Consider the following 21,122-nt stretch of genomic DNA (forward strand, 5'->3'; position numbering starts at 1 on the left):
ATAGAGTGTTTAATGGAATTAGGGATGAGAAATTCGAACATAAATATGAGATTGTAAGTTACCTTGGTTCGAATTTTATTGATAAGAAAGAAGAAGTAAATTGGTGTGTTGTTCTTGCTTGGATTCATTAGGATTTAGGATTAAAACTATGGAAAGATGCTTGCATTCTATGTATGAGATCAAAAATTTAAATGCATGTCGTTGTTCTTGAAAATTCGAATGATATGGTTGTTTTAATTGGAAATATTAAGTTGGATTAAGTGAAGGTTTGATTGATTATATGTTATGTGGATTTGGTATGAAAATTTGCTTGAATTTGGAAGGTGTTTATAGAAAGGCCGAATGGTTTATAGTACTTAAAAGGTCAAATTCTAATTTAAGTGCTTGAATCGATCATGGAGATTAGTTAAGGATTGTATGTGAGATTTTTTGCCTAATTTTTTATTTTGGTTCGAATTAAAGTATAAGAGAAAGGGGAATGATTGATATGTGATAACTATGGTTGTCATTATAAGTGTTGTCGTTTGTTTATTTGTATAAGAATTTCAAGTATAAGGAGCTATGTGTACCAATATAGAGTACGATTTGATTTCGAGTCGAGATATGGATGTTTATAAGTCGATTGTCGAATACATAAAGGTGAAAAGGTTAATAATATAGTATATGATGTGATATGTGCTTATGTGTATAAGCTATACTCGTACATTTGAGTCAAGAGTATAATCGAGTTATCATAATCGAGTGATCGTTCCGGGAACGAGAGTTGAGAAACTGGTTAAGGTTTTGGTTTTGATTGTAGATTCGGAGCGTGAGGGCATTCAGGCTAGGAAAGGAAAGGATATACTAGGTGGCAGTAGTTCAACCTTCAGGAAAGCAAATTCAGGCAAGTAACTCTGATTACTTGTGAAAATGGTTATAAAGAGAATGTTGTTCATACCATGTAGAGTATTGAACTGTTTAATTATGAAACCCTGATATTGATACTCTGCCTTTGTTCTTGATAAACTGTTATTGATAAGCTTAATGATTCAACCCTTTGATAATCTGTCCTTTCTGTTCAAGTTATCTATTAAGCCATGGATTATATTGAACCCTTTGATCATCCTTGTTAACCCTGTTTAATGATACCCTGTTTTCCCGATCACCCTATTGATCCCTAAACAGATGTTGATCCTTCTAACTTAAGTGCTTTATTATCCCTGATACATAATCCTTATGAATTGTTCCTTGCGTATCTTTGAATCACTCCCTGAACTTTGTTTCCTTAAAATCTGAATTAAGAATGAGTTTCGACTTGAAAGAGTCCGAATGATTTCAAATTCTTGGTAATGATAAAATGAATTTTAGAAAACCTATTTGTTTTTCCAACTCAGGGTTTTCCAAATGAATTCCTGATGGATTGGATTGGGACGTAAGAGGCTAGTGGGACTAGTCCAGTCATGGTAAGAGGCTAGCGGGGCTAGTCCAACTTAAGGCTGAAATTATGCCGGTTGGTACCTTAAAGACCGGAATGGAGGTTGGTACGGGCTGATCACCCGTATATAATGAAATGGAAAGATAAAGTGATCTAATCAAGGGTTCTAAATGATTATTTAAAAAGGGAACTGAAACTATCTGTTCAGTAAAATTGATTCTTGAAAATGAAAATGGTTTATATTGTTTTGAAAAGAGTTGATTATGTCAATGTGAAGCTTAAAGCTCGAGAACCCTGATTCTTGAATTTATTGATCATATGATTGATTCCATATAATGAAATACTGTTGCTTTCCTCTATTGAAAGATCTATTCTGATCCTTTTATGATTTGTGATGAATGTCGGCTTTCATCCTGCATTGAGCCTTGTTCCTTGAAAGCCCCACATTATCCTTCAAAACCTTTCCTTAACCCAAAAGCTGGAAATCTGCCACCTAGATCAAATAAAGTAGAATGCCCTGAATTTGGTAAAGCACGTTGTGAATTGATATTATAGAACTTCTATATAGTTACTTGCTGAGTTTTATACTCATTTGTTTTATTTTAATTTAACCATGGCAGTTAAGCAAGAAGATGGTCAGGCTTAGGCGCACTGCTCGTAAGAGCGTACCTGGTGGTCCCTACCGTGTTGAGGGCTTCCGGTTGCCAGAACAGGTAGTGGTATTTGTGAGTGAGCTCGCGCCTAGAAGGAAATGTTTAAAGATACAATGGGTTATCTGTCGGTTCCCAGCCGGAATCGATATTGTTTATTTAATAATATTTTGGGTTTGTAAGTTCTATTTTATGATTGGTAGTTGTAATCTTGTCTCATACTTTATCCTGTTGATCCTGTTAGTAGTTAATAGGGGTTTATGCTTATTTAATTACTAGATTAGAGGTGTGTGAGTCCTCATTTCCTAACCCCGAGATTGAGGGCGTCATAACCAGTAGTCAAAATCATGTCCCAGTCTGGGTTCATCTATGAAAAGAACAACTTCGTAGCTCTTGTGAAGAAGGAGATTCCACAATCTGGAGATTTTCATAAAATGATGAACTTTGTGAAGGAATGCAAACTTAGTTATGTAATGCTGGAATCACCCACAATCTACTGTGAGGTTGTGGAGGAGATATGGACAACAGTTGTGTATCATTCTATTGACAAGACCATAACTTTCACTCTCAAAGGTAAGCAGTTATGCATTAATAGTGACATTATCAAAGCATGCTTTAAAATTCCCGATAACACTACTACTGTTCCACACACTGATGTTAATTTAGTTACCATGCTTAACTCTATGGGCTATGCACTTTCTACTTCTAAGTTAAGTGAAAATAGGAGGCTAGTTCTTAGAAATGAATGGAGCTATCTGTGTGATGTGGTAACTAAGGTATTTTCTGGTAAAGTGAGTAATTTTGATTCTGTTAATATTGTCATGCTTAACATGCTTTATATGCTAGTTACTGATAAGTACTTTAACTTCAGTGACATGATCATGTTTGAGTTAGGTTATAAGTTAGGGGAACTTAATAAGAGAGGTAAAAGTGTCTATTATGCTAGATTCTTTATGATGCTTGCTAACCATCTTATTGAGAATATTGATGTTAAGAACCCAACCAACAAACTGAATTGTTGGGTTCAAGAAAGGAGAATCATTGCAGATCTCAACAGAGCAAGTCACCACAAAGAGGTGCCCATCTTCTACTTTACAATCATGGAGGGCCCTCAGGTAAGTGAGGTATGCACCACTGTCTCTGTTCTTCCAACCTCACAAATTTATTTGCCTTCAAGTGTAGTTATGGAATCTGTGTCAATGACCCAACAGATGCCTACCCAAGCTACCAAATCAACAACTTCAAAATCCAAAGCAAAGAAAACCCCCTCTGGTTTCTTTCAAAAGAAACCAGTTGCAAAAACTACTAAACACAAAGAGGGGAGTGTGAAGGAGAGTGAGTTAGGTGAGGGACAGGGTGAAAATCAAAGAAACCCTAAGGATAAGGCTAGTGAGATTAGTGTACCCAAGCCTAGCCACACCATAGTTTCCCAACAAACTATGGTTGTTAATAAGGAAATCAGCTCAATTCTAGTTTCATCCTCCCAAAAGGATGTTACTATTGAAACAAGCTCCCAACCAGGAGCACATGCCAAGAGGATTAGGGACACAAATTCACCACAGACTTATGCCAGAAAGAAAAGGTCTAAAACCCTTGGGGATGAACAGGGAACACACACAGTGCAAACTGGAGCTAAAGACCCAGTCACTGCACCATCTCAAAGTCAGCTTGATGTGGCTCCAATAAATGTGAAGTCACAGCCAAAATCATAGATAATTGAAGCACCTGAAACACCAAATTCACTCAAACACTCACTGGATGTAGACATGATTCATACATCACTTCCAAATTCTCTATCTTTAACTCTACTGGAGAAGCCAAAAATCCAAGCAAGTGAGTATCATCTTTTAGATGATTTGTCAGCTCACTTGCCAATTCTTTCTGAGTCTATTGAGACATCTGTGCCCAAATTTTCATCAATCTGCACAGAATCTACAATAGTCTCCACTCCAAACTCATTCATTTCTTCTATCCTGGTATTCGTCGAGTAGTGATTGTATCCCGACTGATGTGCCTAACAGCAGTCATCCGTCGGCTAGCCAAACTACTATCTCGATGGATGTTCCTCATTCATCGGTACTCTCTGCACAACTTCAAATCCCAACAATTGTCACAAGTGCAGATGACCTAGTAGTAGTACAATCACTCTCAGGACTGAGGGCATGGAGTGAATTGATTGAGAGGCTGGGTTGCTCCCAGGAAAAAGGAGAGGAAAGGAGTGAACCTATGCAGACCATTTCTTCAGGTCTGGAAAAAGTGAGTGAGGGGAGTCCCACCTTAGATGGTGAAGGTGAGGGTATGAGGGTGGGAAGCCAAGGGGAGCCCTTGATGCAAAAACAGAGAGAAAATGAGAGCAATACAGGTACAGGAGAAATAAGGATGGACATCATTGTTAGTGAGTCAATGAATGTCAGTGATGCAGACAGAGAGAAAATATCTCAGCATGATCAAGCTGTAATAGATTTCATCTCTTTGGATGCTGAGACATTTACTCATCATGTTCCAACATATCGACTTTTGGATGGACAGGGCAATGAAAATGCAGAAAAGATGCTGAACTTGGTGCATACTACTCAATCAATGCAAAGAGCAAAGGATGTCATCACAGTCATGCCACCTAGAGCTGGTGATGATGTTGACTATGGTACTGGTGAATCTACAGATTTCTTTGGAGAAGATGGTGATGATAGTGGAGAGCTCATGGACATAGGGGAAAAGAAGGCCCCGGCTCTAGATCTGGCCTGCCTTCTTGGGCATTCTCCAAGGAATGCGATGTTCAACACTTCAAGACCACTCTCATCCATCAAATTCAAGAGACACATAATGCTCTTCAATCTACTACAAATGCTAGCACCAGGAAGCTCTTATAGGCACATCTCAACTCTCTACCATTACATCAGATTCAAGCTCTTCAACACAATCAGGATGTCACTTCTATCAAAACTGAGATTGACCAAGTAAAGAAGGATGTCTCTGAAAGATTGGATGTTAAACTTCCAGATGCAACAATGCTTGATATTAAAAGACAGCTAAGGAAGAATTTTGATCTTTTTACTAAAGTTGATTCCCTGGATGCAAGGTTAACTGCAATAGAAGCATCTCTCACAGGTATCCAGCTATATCAAGCACACCAAACTCAATTGCTGCAAAAGCTGGTGGCTGCACAAACTTCTACCTCCACTCTACTTGATGATAATAAAAAGGGGGAGAAAGATTCAACAATCCAAGCAGAGCCAATTAGTGAGGGGGAGCATGTGGTGAATGTTCAAAACAGTCAAGTAATTGTTCCAGAAATTACTCTACCAAAGCCACCAGTATTGGACAACATTGATCTGATCCAAATAGCAACTGTTAAACTTGATTCAAAGACAAATTCCAAGATGCTTGATGTTGTAGCTGTTGAGAAGGAACTAGATGAGAATTGGAAGAAGATTGATGTAGCTATTCAGGAGAAATTTGGTTAGCTACAGAAGCCAGACAAGACCTTTCATCACCATTCTCAAGTCAAACACATCTTAGTGCATGAAATGAGTCTAGGCAACTTGGAAAAGGCCAAACTTCTTGCATCAAATCTCCAAAGGCAAATCTAGTCTTGAAGCCTAAAAGAAACTACTCAATGTTCTCAGACAAAAATCTTGTGGATCTTGTATTTGAGACACCTAGGCCAGATGAGAAGAAGCTGTTGGCTAGGTCAATTGCATTTTTCAAAGATCCAACTGATTCAGCAATTAAAAGAAGGATTGCCAAAATCTACAGAATGATAAGGAAATCTGTTGGTGGCTGGACACCCACAGTTTGTAGAAGCTAAGAAGGAAGAGAAGGAAGGAATCAGGCAAGAAAAGAAGTAGGTTGCCTTAGATGCTAAGAAGCTCAAACAAAAGAAGGAGTAAGCTGCTATCTTGGCCAAACTTCAAGCTATGAAGACTACAACTGAGATTTCTGCACAACCATCTGTGATTACTGAACCTCAAGATCAGAAAATGCACCAGGAACCACAACAAAAAAGAAGATTCAGATACAAGCTTCATTCTAAAAGAAAATTAGACTTTAGTGATGAGAAAATGGAAGACTACATTCCCAAACAGTCTACAACTTCAACTCAGACATCCAAGCCCTCAGTGGTACATGAAGAATTCAAGGTGGATCCAACTAAGAATTTTCATGGTGAGCCTATAATTCCAAAGGATGAGCCAATGGACTGGGATAGTTTGCCAATTCCTGAACTAAATTTACCTATCTTTAACAAGCCAAAGAAAACAAAGATAAGAGCAACCAAGAAAAGCAATCCTGTAACTCTAAGAACCAAGACCTTAACCAAATATAAATCTATAGTCAACAAAGAAGATCTTTTATATATCTGTGATATCAAGGAGTTTTCAGATTTAAACCTCTACTTGGATGAACTGGTAGAAGTAAGAGGAATTGATGCTCACAAACATCTTCCTGAAAGATTGGTGTTTAAGTACAAGGCAGGGAAAGAAATCACATGGCCTCTTCACAGGAATCTAGAAGAAATTTGTTCTGTACTAATAAAGATCTACTCATCTTTCAAAAAGAACTTTGGATTTAATGTGAATGCAAGGAGATTGGTTTTAAAGAAGATTGAAGAGCTAAGGAGTAATAAAGCCAAAGATGCACTTTCAAAAACTCTATCAATTCCCTTCACAGGGAAGCGAGTGCATTTGAGGCCTTATTGGTTGATGGAATTCATGGATGATAAGGGAGTTAGAAGATTCTTCAGACTAGATGACCAATTGAGTATCTCTAGCAATGAGACTTTATTGGAAATGCAAGAAATGCTGGATCTATCTGAAGCTGATGAACTTGAATTCCACATACAACTTCAGAATCAAATAGAGAAAAACAACAGGAAGCTTGGGAAGAAATTCAAACAATCAAGGAAATAGAATTATCTGTTCAGACTAGAGGAGCACCTTGATAATAGTTGTGAGAACTCTTTGTACACTTTGCTTTGTTCAATTTCCAATAAATTTTGTAGCACTTATCAGTTTTATCTACTACTTTTTAATCTGTATTTTTAGGGTGTTTTGTTATCATCAAGTTTCTCTTAATTTTTGGCTACAATTCCAGTAGACATAAATTAGGGGAGATTGTTAGGAATATGTCGTGAACTTGATGATGAGTTAAACAAAATACCTTAGTAGATTTAACTTAGTGAAATCTGTAGCACTCGACGGATGATCTAATATAGTCCCGACGGATGAACTTTATAGTCCCGACGGATGACAAATTGACATCCATCGAGTGAGTAGCTTATGTAACAAATAAGTACTGTAGCACATTTCTGCAAACAACATGTATTAGTCAAGTAGATTGCTTAGGGTTCTGTAAGTCATGTTGACTACTAGATTGATATGCATAATAGGTTGATTAATTGTAAATATGAGATGTCTTGTAATTCTGTATAAGTGAAATAGAGTCAAGTGGTAGATAGACTCCCGACGGATGATCAACAAGACTCCCGACGGATGATCAACAGAGCTCCCGACGGATGACAAACATAGTCCCGACGGATGATCAAATTCAAATAGTTGTTGACAGTGACAACACAGTCACATGCGTTGGGTGTTTGCAAAAGGAATGTGGCAGCCTGTTAAGCAGGAATTTGAGAACAAAGAAGCATTACCATTTCCATGCAATTGTGAGGATATTCAAAGATGCTGGAATAGAGTAGTGAAGCAGCATGAGGTTAGACTAGATATGTTTTGTTTTATTATCTTGTCTTATTGTCATGTAAACTTGGTAATATATAAACCAAGTGTAGCAAGTAGAACATTTAACTAAGCAAGCTTATTTTCAGAGAAATATATCAAGTTGTATTTTGTAAGCATTTCTCTGAAGTTTAGTTGTTCAAACTTGTAAGCAGCTGTGAGCTATTCAAAACTTTACAGAGTTCTCAATTTGATATATATATATATATCTGGTGGATACTTTCAAATCCACCGGAAAATTTTAAAAGCTTGTATTTTTATTACTTAGTGTTTTGATTTCTATCACTCTTTTATTCCGCTCCATTGCTAATCAAACACTGTTATATTTATCAAGTTAGAACATTCTTTAAATTTGAAAAAGTAGTCAGAATTACATTTGACATGAGCTACTTTCGTTTGATTTGCATGACAAAGTGTTTAGAGTTTATCTGTATCCTATATCTTATCCCAAATCTCTGCTGCAATATCAATAAATAAAATCTCTCATTTTGGATTTTGAAGGTTCTGTTGCTTTGATATTTAATGAATCCATGAATGAGGGATCTGTGCTTAGTCTATGGACATTGAATCAAGTTCTTGGCGACTGGTCTTGGACTAAAGAGTTCAGTTTCGACGATTTCAAGGATATTCTGTTAACTAGTTTTTATGTCTCGCAAGTAGTCTCATATCATAAATATATTTTCTATCAATTATTTATTTTAAATAATTTTTAACAAACCGTTCAATTCAATTCAAACCGAACCAAACTGATGAATAAAGAGTAGGATTCGGTTACATTTTAATTTTTGGAGGTCGGGCTCTGAATTTTCAAATTAATTTAATTGGGCGGATTGCTAAAATAGCCCCAACTCTGACTCGGCCAAACTGGCTTAGGTGCGCACCCCTAGCCGTGAGCAGCAAAACGCACCATGCTGGGTTTCAGGGGCAAAATGGTTAGAGCAGCAAATTTCAGGGGCTAAAAAAGTAATAGTGCAAGGCAGGCATATAACCCCAAAAAAGGGGAAACAAATAGAGAAAGTGGGAGAAATGGAGAGCTTGCAAGTTCATTAACCTATCCAATCCATCATCTGTATTGACTACGACCTCGAGTAAGGTTACGAATTGTTCTTTATAATTGTTAATTAATCCTGCTTTTATATTACCTCAATCGTAGCAATTTATCATATTATTATGTAGTTAGGGTTTGTTTATCTATGGCGGGGGCGAGAAGCAATAATAGTTGTAGTATTACTTGTTTTATACCTGATGAACTTGTGTTCAAGATACTTACATTTTTGTCTGTATTATCTGTAATGGTCTTGTTTGTGTTAGTAATCGTGTTGCTAATGTTATTTTATTTGGGGAATCCGATGACTAGGCGATTTAAGAAACTTCCTCCTCCCAGTGAACAATTTGATTGCGGTGACTTCTTGCTAGGGTTTGGGTTCGATGATATTTCTAATGACTACAAGATTCTTAGGATTTCTCAAATTCCTGATGAGGAGGATATTGATGATGATGGTACACTTGTTTGTGCTCTAGAAGCAGAGATGTATTCTGCAAATGATGACTCTTGGAAACAGATTCAGATTCCGGACGCACTTGAATATTTTCCACTTTCTAGAATAGTGTGTGTTAATCTGAAAGGAAGTCGTGTTTTGTATTTTGAAGGCTGAGATGAGCTACTTTCGTTTGATTTGCATGACGAAGTGTTTAGAGTTTATCCGCATCCCATATCTTATCCCAAATCTCTGCTGCAATAACAACAAATAAAATCTCTCCTTTTGGATTTTGAAGGTTCTGTTGCTTTGATATTTAATGAATCCATGAATGAGGGATCCGTGCCTAGTCTATGGACATTGAATGAACTTCTTGGCGACTGGTCTTGGACTAAAGAGTTCAGTCTCGACGATTTCAAGGATATTCTGTTAACTAGTCTTTATATGGGTGACGGACAGTTTTTTGCACGTTGTGTTGGTGGACACATGTTTTATGACTACAAAATGAAACACGTCAAAAAGACTCTTGATCACGCACCTCTGCTGGTTGGGAGGCTAGCAGGGTACACCGAGACCCTTGTTTCACTCGAAGGGTTAGAACAACTGGATTAAAGTGGTAACTGATTGTAGCGCACATATAAAAGGAACAATATTGCGCCCTGTTGGTCTTTAGCTTTTGAATTTCAGTTATTGTAGACGGTAGATTGTTGTAATTTCTTGTGTCCAAACTTGTTTTTCGTCAGAGCGTTTGAAGAAGCGAAGTTAGCTGACTTGGCATTCGAGTGAACTTTATTTTTATTAAATGCAATTAATTTTCTACTACTAGTTGTTTAGTTATAACTTATATGCATATAATGAAGTTGCAATATTTTATTCTTTATCCTTCTCATTCCAGTGTACTTGTATTTCTTTACAGGTTTGGTCCTTGTATAAGTGATATAATATATATATTACATCTGATAATGTTAAAAATTGCGTATTATACTTTTAGTGTATAATTCTTTTTAACTTCGCGATGCAAGTGCTGTTTTGAAATCTGAACTGCATATGCTTAAGCTTTGGATTGTTGCATTCACTTTTTGGCTTAGGCAGGTTAAGTAAATACAAAAGTCATGTTGTAACTTCACTTTTTAGTATTCTTGTTGCATTTGATAAAATAGTGTGCACACTTTCTGGGTACTGAGTTATAGATATAAGCTGTGAGTGTTGTTCCGTGGTAGATTCAGTTAAGAACGTGAGATTGTACCTTCAATTATGCTGTTGCTAATGCAGAAGAGAATGAAGTTGATGCATCTACAGTCTACACTGATGGCCTTCCAGCTGACTTTAGACTAAAGTCTTAATTGTGATCAATCTTGGTCAATGCTTAATAGAACATCACAATGAGATTTTGACATTCACTGATGCAAGGGAAATTGTATATGGAGATAATTTTGATATATTATGAATTTATCATATCGGTCGCTTAGGACCAGGACTTGTAATTTGTAAACTTGTAGTTTCTCATGATGTAATTGAACATTATCCGATGATGCCACGTCCTCATCATGCTTATGTGGCCTATGCGGAGTTGTAAATTTGTCATGTTATGTTAGACAATATCTTTATATATGTATCAGACATTAGTTGATTGGCGTAGGTTTCCAACACTTTCAAATACTCACACGGAATGTGCAACTCAAATGCCTAATTGTGTTACCACATTCTCTTTGAATGTTAGAAGTTGGAACTATGATCTAGTTCCTGCAACCGGGAGTTTAACAAGGTTTCCAACATCACACACATATTCTGAGAATTCAAAAATGGAACAGGTCCAAATGTTAATTCTTGTTGCAGCATGTGTTGATCTAATTTTCCTAATAGTATCTTCATTCAACTGTGTGAAATAGAACTCAGCAAAAAAGAAAAAACTGTGTGAAATAGAATTTGCAGATGAATGATCGAACTAATAGAACAAATAAAACTGTCTCTGTTTATACTTGTTTCTATGTGACTGTATTTTGTTCCACCAGTTCCAAAAATGAATTTCAACTCTTCATTCCCACAAACTTGTTACTTTTTTCATTTCCTTTGGTGGAGATTAGATGATGTTTGCATATACCTGGTTTGGAGAAAGATATGGACAAAAAAGCTCTGTTGACTAGGGAGGCAATTTACCATGTGTTGGTCATACTAATTAGCTTTGATTTCAGGCTGGGTGAACAGGTTTGTTAATGCGGGTGATACTGCTGTAGAAATAGCTAGAAAGACAGCTTTCCGGGTGAGAGTGCTGATCTTTTACTTCCTACTTACATTATTTTTGTTTTTAATATAGAATGGTCTGGCTAGTTCAAATTTGGAATAGAACTAACCTCAAAAACCTCCTTCAGTTCAGTTGTTTCCGTTCTAGTGGATCTATATTGTGCGTTGGCCTCTCTGTATTTCTTCCTTTTATATTTGTTTGAAAGTTCGCTTTTGGTCTTGTACTTTAGTCCAGGCAATTATGCTTTTGTGTGATTCAAAAAATTGAGGCAATCAAAGACTGAGACTGTAACAGCGAGCAAAGTGGCATAATAATTACTCCTGGGTGCTAAATTAAAATTCAGCTGCTTCTACTGAATCTGCTGGTAGTGCTGACTAAGGTTCTTCCAAATTTCACTGCTTGGTTTAGAAACCTTTGATAGGATGTCACCCATAGGGATGTGTAATTTGTGTAAAATTGACAAGGCATCACCTGAAAGGATATGTTGTTTTTACTGGTAAATGATGGCTGTCAAGTCACTAGGAAATGTTTCATTTATGAATCTTTGTAGTTGATTCATTGTAAACTTTTCAGAATCTTTTTCAAATGTTTTTTCCTTTAAATTTTTAGCTTCATCCTGTAAATATCTAACGGGTACCGACACACATTACCCTGGGTACATGGGAATACTAGTATACGAAACGTGATGGAACGAAACGACACGAATAATTAGTGTTTGGATTCGAAAATTTGGTACACGAACACGAAAGTACACGAACACGAAAAAACACGGATATAATTAGTGTCAGGTCTGGGTTTTCGAAATAGGTACACGAAACGGAACGAAAGTATACGGAATAAATAAATAGTTAATTTTTTTAAAATAATAACTATAAATATATAATATATATATATTACATACAAAATATGAATTTTACGTATTCTAAATAATATATATAATTGTACTTTGTAAATCCTAAAAGTCTAAATGATCATGGATGCAAAAAGGAACAAGGAAGATTAATTAGTTGACTTTATGATTTTAATTTCTTTGAAATGTTGAACAATTTGTAATTTGTTGTACACAAAAATATTTTTACTTATTTCGTTCTTTTATATTCAGAACTTTGTTGTTTACTATTTAAGACCATTTAATTATATATTACATTTTTTAATATTTAATTTTTTCGTATATAATCCATGTACTTTAGTGTAACAAAACGGGTAAACACGAATATATTAATGTCGGGTTAGTGTCACCAAATTGGTTCACGAATTCAAATAGGGGTCGGGTTCGGATTTAAGGTTTGATACACGAAAACACGAAAGTACACGGAACATTTATACACGACCCGGAAAGTTGCCCGGTCTAATTACCCTCGTAACTATAATAATGTCCAACAAACCAGCGTCCTCTTCTTTCTGTTGAACAAGCATGTTCAGCATCCGCAATACCCTACCAGTTGAGATAAATTTCAGTGGTAATGATAAAAATATATTTGGAATTTTATATATTATTTCCCTTTTCTTCTAGGAATTCATTTGTGGAGTGCGCAAAAAGTAAATAAAAATTTGCATCACTATTCCCTTATTTTGCTTCTTCAAAAGTAAAAAAGTAATCAAATTTTTAGCAAAAAAAAAAACAAATTTAGCAAAAAAAAAAAGTAATCAAATTATTTAGCAAAAAAAAAAGCAATCATATTATGGACATAAATTATTTTTATATTAAATTTTTAAATACGAATTATAAGCAGTGTTTTAAAAATCCCCGATAAATTCTCGATTTAACCGATTAATCCACCACAAAGTATCCGACATATTCGATTTTTGAAATTAGATAAATTCTTAAGAAATTTTCATTATTGGAGTATATATAATTATTTATTAAAATTAAAATACTATATTAAATTAAATATGAATAAGTATAGAAATTATGATATAATAAATATATATTTGTTAATAAATACCTAATATAATGATAATAATATATTAAACATAATTTAATATTATAATACATCCGATTTTTACTTTGATTAATCCCTGATTTACAGTTAATTCTAAATCGATAACTCGACCGATCTTCCACGATTCCCGATTTTTACAACACAGATTATAAGTAACTCTTACATTTTACTTCTTTACAAAATTACAACCAATGTTTTGGATGAAAAGCATGTACGTTTTCAATATATGTTTCCTCAACTATTCTAATATTTTGTCATTTAAAGATAAACCACTTGTATTACTCTACTCATTGGCGATTAAATCCAAAAACAAAAAGTAATTTGGTTCAAAATTTTACTCTAAACCGCAAAAATAAACTTTTCAATGATTCCAAAAATACTTCTAAACCAAATTTGATTATGGAATATCCTCAGAAAAGAGACACGGCTACATTCAGGAAAGGAAAATTTGAAGATACATCAAGAGCAATCAGAGTTCAAGCCAAAGCTTTCGGTGCATGAGAATAAAAATCAATCTTGCAAATACATGCAGGAAATTCCAATCTCAACAAAGATATCTGCATAACATTATGAAAATCGTCATCCCAGCTATGCAATTAAAGAAAACAGAACAAGTAACACTCTCCACATGTTACCATCCTAACATTGGATTGAACCTGAATGTGTTTACATATTTCATCTTTTGCAATCCGGAAGGAAAAATTGCCTGTTCAGCTATAACACCTGCAGAAACATATATATCTGATGCCCCCAACCTTTGACTTCCTATTCTACCATCTTAACATTGGATTGAACTTGAATGTGTCTACATATTCATCTTCTGCAATTCGGAGGGAGGCAATAGCATGTTCGGCTATTACACCTGCAGAAATATCTGTCGTCTCCCAACCTTTCTCATAATAATAAGGCCTGTGAAAATTTCTAGCTAAAGGTCCATGATACTGTGGGCAAAAACTTTGCTGTCTCCACTTGCTGCTACAATTGTTCCACATGTGCCCATATCTGTTGTGGCCATCATAGACCCTCCCAATTACGTCTGGTGAATATCTTGAGAGGTCTTGATGAGGTAGCGATGATTTTGTTTCTCCAGTAAAGCAGTCGAACTTGATACCTAAATCCAAAGGCTCAAGCATATCATCCTTCTCCAGCTTAGCTTGACTTGAATCATCCAAATCTTCACCGAGGACTTGCAAAGCAACTGCTTCAGCAATTGCAGCACCCTCCTCATCCAGCCTTTTTTGTTCTTCTTGCTTCATTAATTTCTTCTTCTCTAATTCAGAACGGATTGCTGCAGAAGTAGCAAGAGCTTTCTCCAAACGCCTTCTTTTCTTCTCAGCCTGTTTCAAGCGGTCCAACTCATCTTTTACTTGCTTCTTTTTGACCTTTCTTACGCCAGAGCACACTTTGGCACATTCCATATTACTTCTATATCTAAACACCCTAATAACTCAGGCAAACAACCTATGTATAACCTAAACACTTACTATAAGTCTTCCAAGAGCACTTGCTCATAGGCAGAACATTTTCTCTATAACTGTTTCCTTGTATATATTATTCTATTTTCTATAATTTAGATGTAGTGTTTGGCACTAACTATGCTAATTTATAACTAAAAGGGACAGGAAGTGACGCCTACACCCACTCAGGTCTGAGAGAATACCATATCTTACGGACAATACAATCCCAAACAGAAACAACAGGTGATAGCAGAAGAGAGAATTGGTAAGCATTAACAACCAAGTTTTGTGGCACCATTCTCTCTATATTCCGAAGTTTCCCAAAACCCTTGCATCTGCCCATATCCTGTACGCTAATGGGGCCAATAACCTAAGTAGAATTAAATTATTGAAACCGCTGTCATGTAAGAAAAAAATACATGGCCTTCTTCCCTCCTGCAGCAAAAATTGGGAAATCCATTATAAAAAACTGAAAAAAGCTTTACAGCAGACAACAAAGTTCCAAAAACATACAAGAAAACAAAATAGAGGTAAAACAAGATGAGATCTGCAAAAAAAACAAACACATTAAGTAACAAGGACAAGATATATATTAAGATGTTCAACACCTGATATCATGTCTTACGATCATATACCATATAGAACACAATAATGAAATCTGTATCATACAATATACAAAAATGACTGCTTATAAAATAATTTGCATGACTTTAAAGTCATTACTAGTTAAAAAGCATACTCCTTTATAATGACATTACACAGCCATTTTGTTGGTGACAAATGAAATTGAATGACAACGGAATGGCATTGTACTACTTTGTGTGTGAAAAATCATAATTTTCATTATTTCCTCCAGTCAGTCCATACCAATTAATCCGTTCCATTTTTATAAACTAACCTAGAGCTTATGCCCACCAATTCAAGAATTAATCCCCATTCCTCCTTAGAACCCATTTAGTAATAAACCCCGGCACTTTAAATTTAAAATCTCTTTCTATCCACTTTCCCCTCTTACATTTTCCATACCATTCCTACCTCGTTCCATTCCTTCCAATCAAACAAACCATAACACGATAAATCACACTACTTAACAATATCTGGCTACTCTTACGGTCTTACATGACTAACACATACAAAAACACGAGCTAAAACAACTAAATTCCAGATTCAAATATAACAAACTAAAAACTGGAATTACAGATTCAAATTATTGTAATCAATAGTCCAAACAACAATAATATTAATTTCAATTTGATCAAAATCAAGACTTTATAATAAAACCCATGTCTCAATTCCCAAAATCAATTAAATTAAGATCTATCTAACATACCCACATGATAAAATCATTAAATTCAATAAAAAAAACCATCAGATCAATAAAATTCAATACAAAAGAATCATATAAAGTGCTGTATGAATAAAAAGATGTGATTTTTTATACACGAAACACGTACCTGGTGAATCTGTGTGTGTATTTGATTGAACTGCAAGCTATTGGTATGTATATACGATCTGTGATGAAGCAACGGAGAATGAAGAGGTGCTGTTCGGATCTAAAATTTATATTTGTTTGCTTGAGAACAGTTACAAGTGACGAGAGATGTGATAAAGAAAAGGGTAGTATTGTCTATTTACACGTGGCAATGGATTAAGCAAAATTGTTTATGTCTAGCTTCTCGTTGGTTGATCAAGATGAGGACTGCCGGGTCAATGGTTAAGGGACACGTGGAGGGCAGTGATACGTTTACATGATGAAATATCTTCATTTTTTTATTTTATAAATATAAATGTTCTTTACTTGGATAAAATTTTAAATTGCTGAATGAAAAAAATGATCAAGTAACTTTTCTAGAGGTTGTTTGACTCAAAATACACATTATCTTCAGGATGAAATGATACGTCACTTTTAATTTAATGTAGTATTTCGATTTCTCACTGTAGTATAAGTTCTAATATCCCTTTCCTATTAGAGTGGGCATTATGTATATTTTTTTGAATATTTAAATATTTATTTACTAATCTTATTATTTAAGCATGTATCATATTTTATAATTTAATGTGTGAGGGTTCAAAAATTTGACAGCAAGATTTTGGAAATATTTTAAAAATTGAATAAAAGTAATATCGATAAACCATAATTAAAGTGTGAGCCTTAATTTAATAATTTTTAAATTTTAGACTTCATTGACAAAGTAGTATTTTACATATTACTCCACTTGTAAAGAAGTATAAAGTGTATCATCCTCAATAACCTGAAATATCTATGTTACTACAGTATCAAGCTGTTACTCCACTAAAAATAGTTCTCAGGGTATTTTGGATAGTTTTAAATTTTGATGAATATTTTTTCACAATGATCATTAAAATATGGTCATTCACCCTAAAAGGTGTATTTTTAAAAAAAAGAACAAAAATTTAGAAAAGTTAATTATGTCATATTTGAAATGGTTTATGTTAATTCGATTTAAAAATGATGATAAAAATTTGAAGTTTCGAGAAAATTAGAGGTTAACATATAGGTAATGGAGATAGTTCAATTTAGATAACTAACTTTGTACCCGTGCGATACACGGGATAATTATAATTTTTTTGTATATTTTTTTTGAATATTTATTTTTAACTTAACTAATTTTTAATAAAATAATTTTATTCCTGAGATAAATTTTATGTTCTTCATTAATAATGTATTTATGTAAAAAATTGTACTTTTTGTACTTATATATTTAATTATTATTGTAGTATTATATTTTACATTGATAACCTACGTATAACATATATGTTATAATTTATTTAATTTCTTTCATTATTTGATTTTTTTTCATATTATAAATTTTTAAATAGAATATTTTAATCATATCATATAATATGTTTATGTAATTATTTTTTTATTTTTATATATGTTTTTCTTAATCTTGTGGAGTTTGATAAAAAATTAGAAAATTGTTTGGATTTGCATCCTGCGACGTTTATAATAATATTTTTATAATTTTTTGGTTCTAGTAATGATTTTCAAAATATATATATTTTCACTTAATTGTCAGAGTACTTTTAAATATATTTTATTAGATTGTTATTTCAATTTTGAATTGTAATAAAAATTATTATTATTATATTTCTTTCCTAATTTTTAAGTTTTATAAGATTCATGTGCTCCAAATTTTTTGAAAGACAAAGTGTAATTTTCATTAATTTTATAAGATACATGTGCTCTAAATGTTTTAAAAGACAAACGGTATTTTCCTTGTTACAAAACAAAACATATGTCATTGTTATACCTAAATATAATTTAAATTTGTTTCTTATTTTATAAAATAAAAATAAAAATTATCAATTCATAAATATTTTAAATCAAATTATTTTTTGTATATATATAATATAATACTTTTAATATTATTTTATATCATTTAAGAAAATATAATTATAATTCACATAATATTTTATGTAGTTATTTTTATTTTATTTATATATTTTCTTTTCTCAATATTGTGGAGTTTGATCAAAATAATTTTTTATGATTATTATTATATTTCTTCCTAATTTTTATGTTTTATAAATGTGTAATTATAGTTTAATTTCTTAATTAATTATCTATTTATAAAGATTATTAGGTATTTTAATGGAATGTTATAATAGATGAAATACATATAGTATATAATATATTTTATTGGATTTGTATTTCAATTTTAATTTGTTATAGTTTTATTATTATTATTATTATTATTAAACCTACACTTTCACACGTGTTTTCATCGTACTTTAAATGTAGTTCATTAGATTTGAATTTCAATTTTAAATTCTAATAATTTATTATTATTATTATTATTATTATTATATTTCTAACTTATCATATTATTATTTTTTAAGAAAATGATACTACTTTAACCCGATTATAAATGATTTATTAATTGTTACTTATACTTATTTTTATTAAAATAATTATTGTTTGTATTATATATAATATAATACTTTCAATATTTTTTAATATCATTTAAGAATATATAACTATAGTTCAATTTATTAATTATATATGTTTGTTATACAGATTATTTGATATTATAGTAGAATAATAGGATACCCATTAATACCTATACCTTACCCCTTACTGCAAGCCAACCGTACCACCAAAACTCTCTTACTCTAATTATATATAGGATATAATTACTGTATTGACAGTTGTATGAATCTAGAAGTTTCGAAACAATTCGAGGTTATATATTATATATGTGATACACATATTTAGATATTTATGCAATTACAATTATTTATATATAGTTGTCTTTAGTTATTGAATGCAACACCGAGGGGGGTGATGTGTTTATTGGATTTTTAATTTTTTAAAACTTGTTTGGATTTTAAGTGAACAAAGCGGTTTAGATTTTGCAGAGATATTGTGTTAACAGAAATAAATCAACAAGCACGGTACTTCAAAACTCACTTATTTTGTATCAATCAAGTGTATGTTTGGTATTGCTGTAAGAAATTGTTGTGCTATTAGAAAAAGTGCCGGCAAAAAAAGTGTTGTTCAAAAATCGGATGATTGTTTGGTAAAAGTAATGTTACTTATGTTGTTTGAATAAAAGCTGGAAAAAACTTTTTGGTATTTTTTTGAAAGTGTTGTAAGATTAGTTACATACAAAATTGAACTTTGTTCAAATTAATACTCTAAAAAAATGAATTGGTAAAATAATTATGTCAAACTAAAATAACCATACGTTCTCCATCATTAAACTATGAGCTATTTGATTGCGAAGTATGTCCATTTCCCTTGACTTATCACCTCTTTAACTCTGTTCTGAAACTTGTGATCGACGATCTGAAAAACTATCTTTGGGCACAAAATCTGGATGTATATCAAATTCGTGAAAAAATTGTATCTTGAATGGTGCTCAATCTAATGTAATTATGCAATGTCATTAACGCCACAACAATATTTCTTTGAGATTCAAAAGAATATTGAGGCATATTCATCAAAATCTTCCATCTTTTCTTCCAAAATCCAAATGTTCTTTCTATGCAACTTCTAAGAGATAAATGTGCTTTATTAAATATTTCTTGATAACCCTCGGGTGCATGTCCACGATGATATCTAACTATTTTGTATGGACCAAAATATCCTAATGTATGTGGATATCCAGAATCTACCAATTAATACTTGTCTGCATATTTAAAAAATATATAAATTAAAATAGTAACCTCTACCAATACTTGTGTGTGTGTTTAAGTGTATATTAATAAATATTATCATGGGGTGGAGAAGGGAAATTTAAATGTGGTGTGTTAACTGCAGAATTAAAAATACGGGCATCATGAGCAGTTCCTTCCAATCATGCTAAAATAAATGCAAATCGCATATCAAAGTTACAAACGGCCATCACAGTTTGTGTTGCCACATTTTTTCGTCCTACAAACCGCACTTGATCATCTACGGGTACACAAGCATCTACATGAATCCCGTCAATTGCACCAATACAATCCTGTAGATATAATATTTTACAAAAATGAACAATGATTGACTATAAATAGTAATATTGACACAAATAGATCTTATGAAAATGCCATTAAAGTTTTGAAAAAAAATTATACCTTCAAAATGAGGCATATATCTATCATCGTTAAGTATATGAGATGGTATCTTCTTAAATTCTGGATCGTCGGGCTTTATCAAATTTTTAGCAAAGGAGCAAACTGATTGTAGAACTTTATGAAAAACTCTACTTATTGTTTCACAGGAATGCTGTAAACGTTCTTGCGCGTGTCTGTTGGACGCATCTTGAGCTAAAACAAAAATAAAAATTCCTGCATTTTCTATAATTGACATCCTCCTTGAAGGTTTTAGATCATACATATTTTCCAAGTCTTGAGAGAGCTGGAAAATATTTCTTTTTCCATTCTAAACACATTCTTGCATATTATTTCATTCATAGATAATATCTCTTGCATCATCACCAGTCTGATAAGATGTCATACACGGAACTTTATGAATAAATGTGCAATAATATTCTATAACTGCAGTAGTTGCACATATTATCAAATCCCAGGAATCATCATTATCATCGATCATCGCATCATTTATCTCATTATGGGTACTCTGGTAATCCATATCTATAAATGTAACAAACACAAATTAAATTAACATCTTTAAACACTAATATACATTAACAAGAAAAAAACTTTAATAAAAAATTAACGTACATAAAAAAATGCAT

General features: G+C 33.1%; 1 protein-coding gene across 1 annotated transcript; it reads right to left on the minus strand.

Moving 5' to 3' along the window:
* Positions 1-13,869: 13,869 nt before the first annotated feature.
* On the minus strand, positions 13,870-16,536 carry LOC141708231 (uncharacterized). Its single transcript, XM_074511749.1, has 2 exons — positions 16,371-16,536; positions 13,870-15,351 (listed from the first exon to the last, which is right to left on the minus strand). Exon 2 carries the CDS (start codon positions 14,875-14,877, stop codon positions 14,230-14,232), a length of 648 nt encoding a protein of 215 aa, XP_074367850.1. The 5' UTR covers positions 14,878-15,351; positions 16,371-16,536; the 3' UTR covers positions 13,870-14,229.
* Positions 16,537-21,122: the final 4,586 nt, after the last annotated feature.

The sequence above is a fragment of the Apium graveolens genome, chromosome 2, assembly GCF_009905375.1.
Source record: "Apium graveolens cultivar Ventura chromosome 2, ASM990537v1, whole genome shotgun sequence".
In the NCBI taxonomy this organism is placed as follows: domain Eukaryota; kingdom Viridiplantae; phylum Streptophyta; class Magnoliopsida; order Apiales; family Apiaceae; genus Apium; species Apium graveolens.

Bases quoted from the DNA above. Each gene is read 5' to 3' on its own strand.
- LOC141708231 (XM_074511749.1), bottom strand. From the start codon at position 14,877: ATGGAATGTGCCAAAGTGTGCTCTGGCGTAAGAAAGGTCAAAAAGAAG.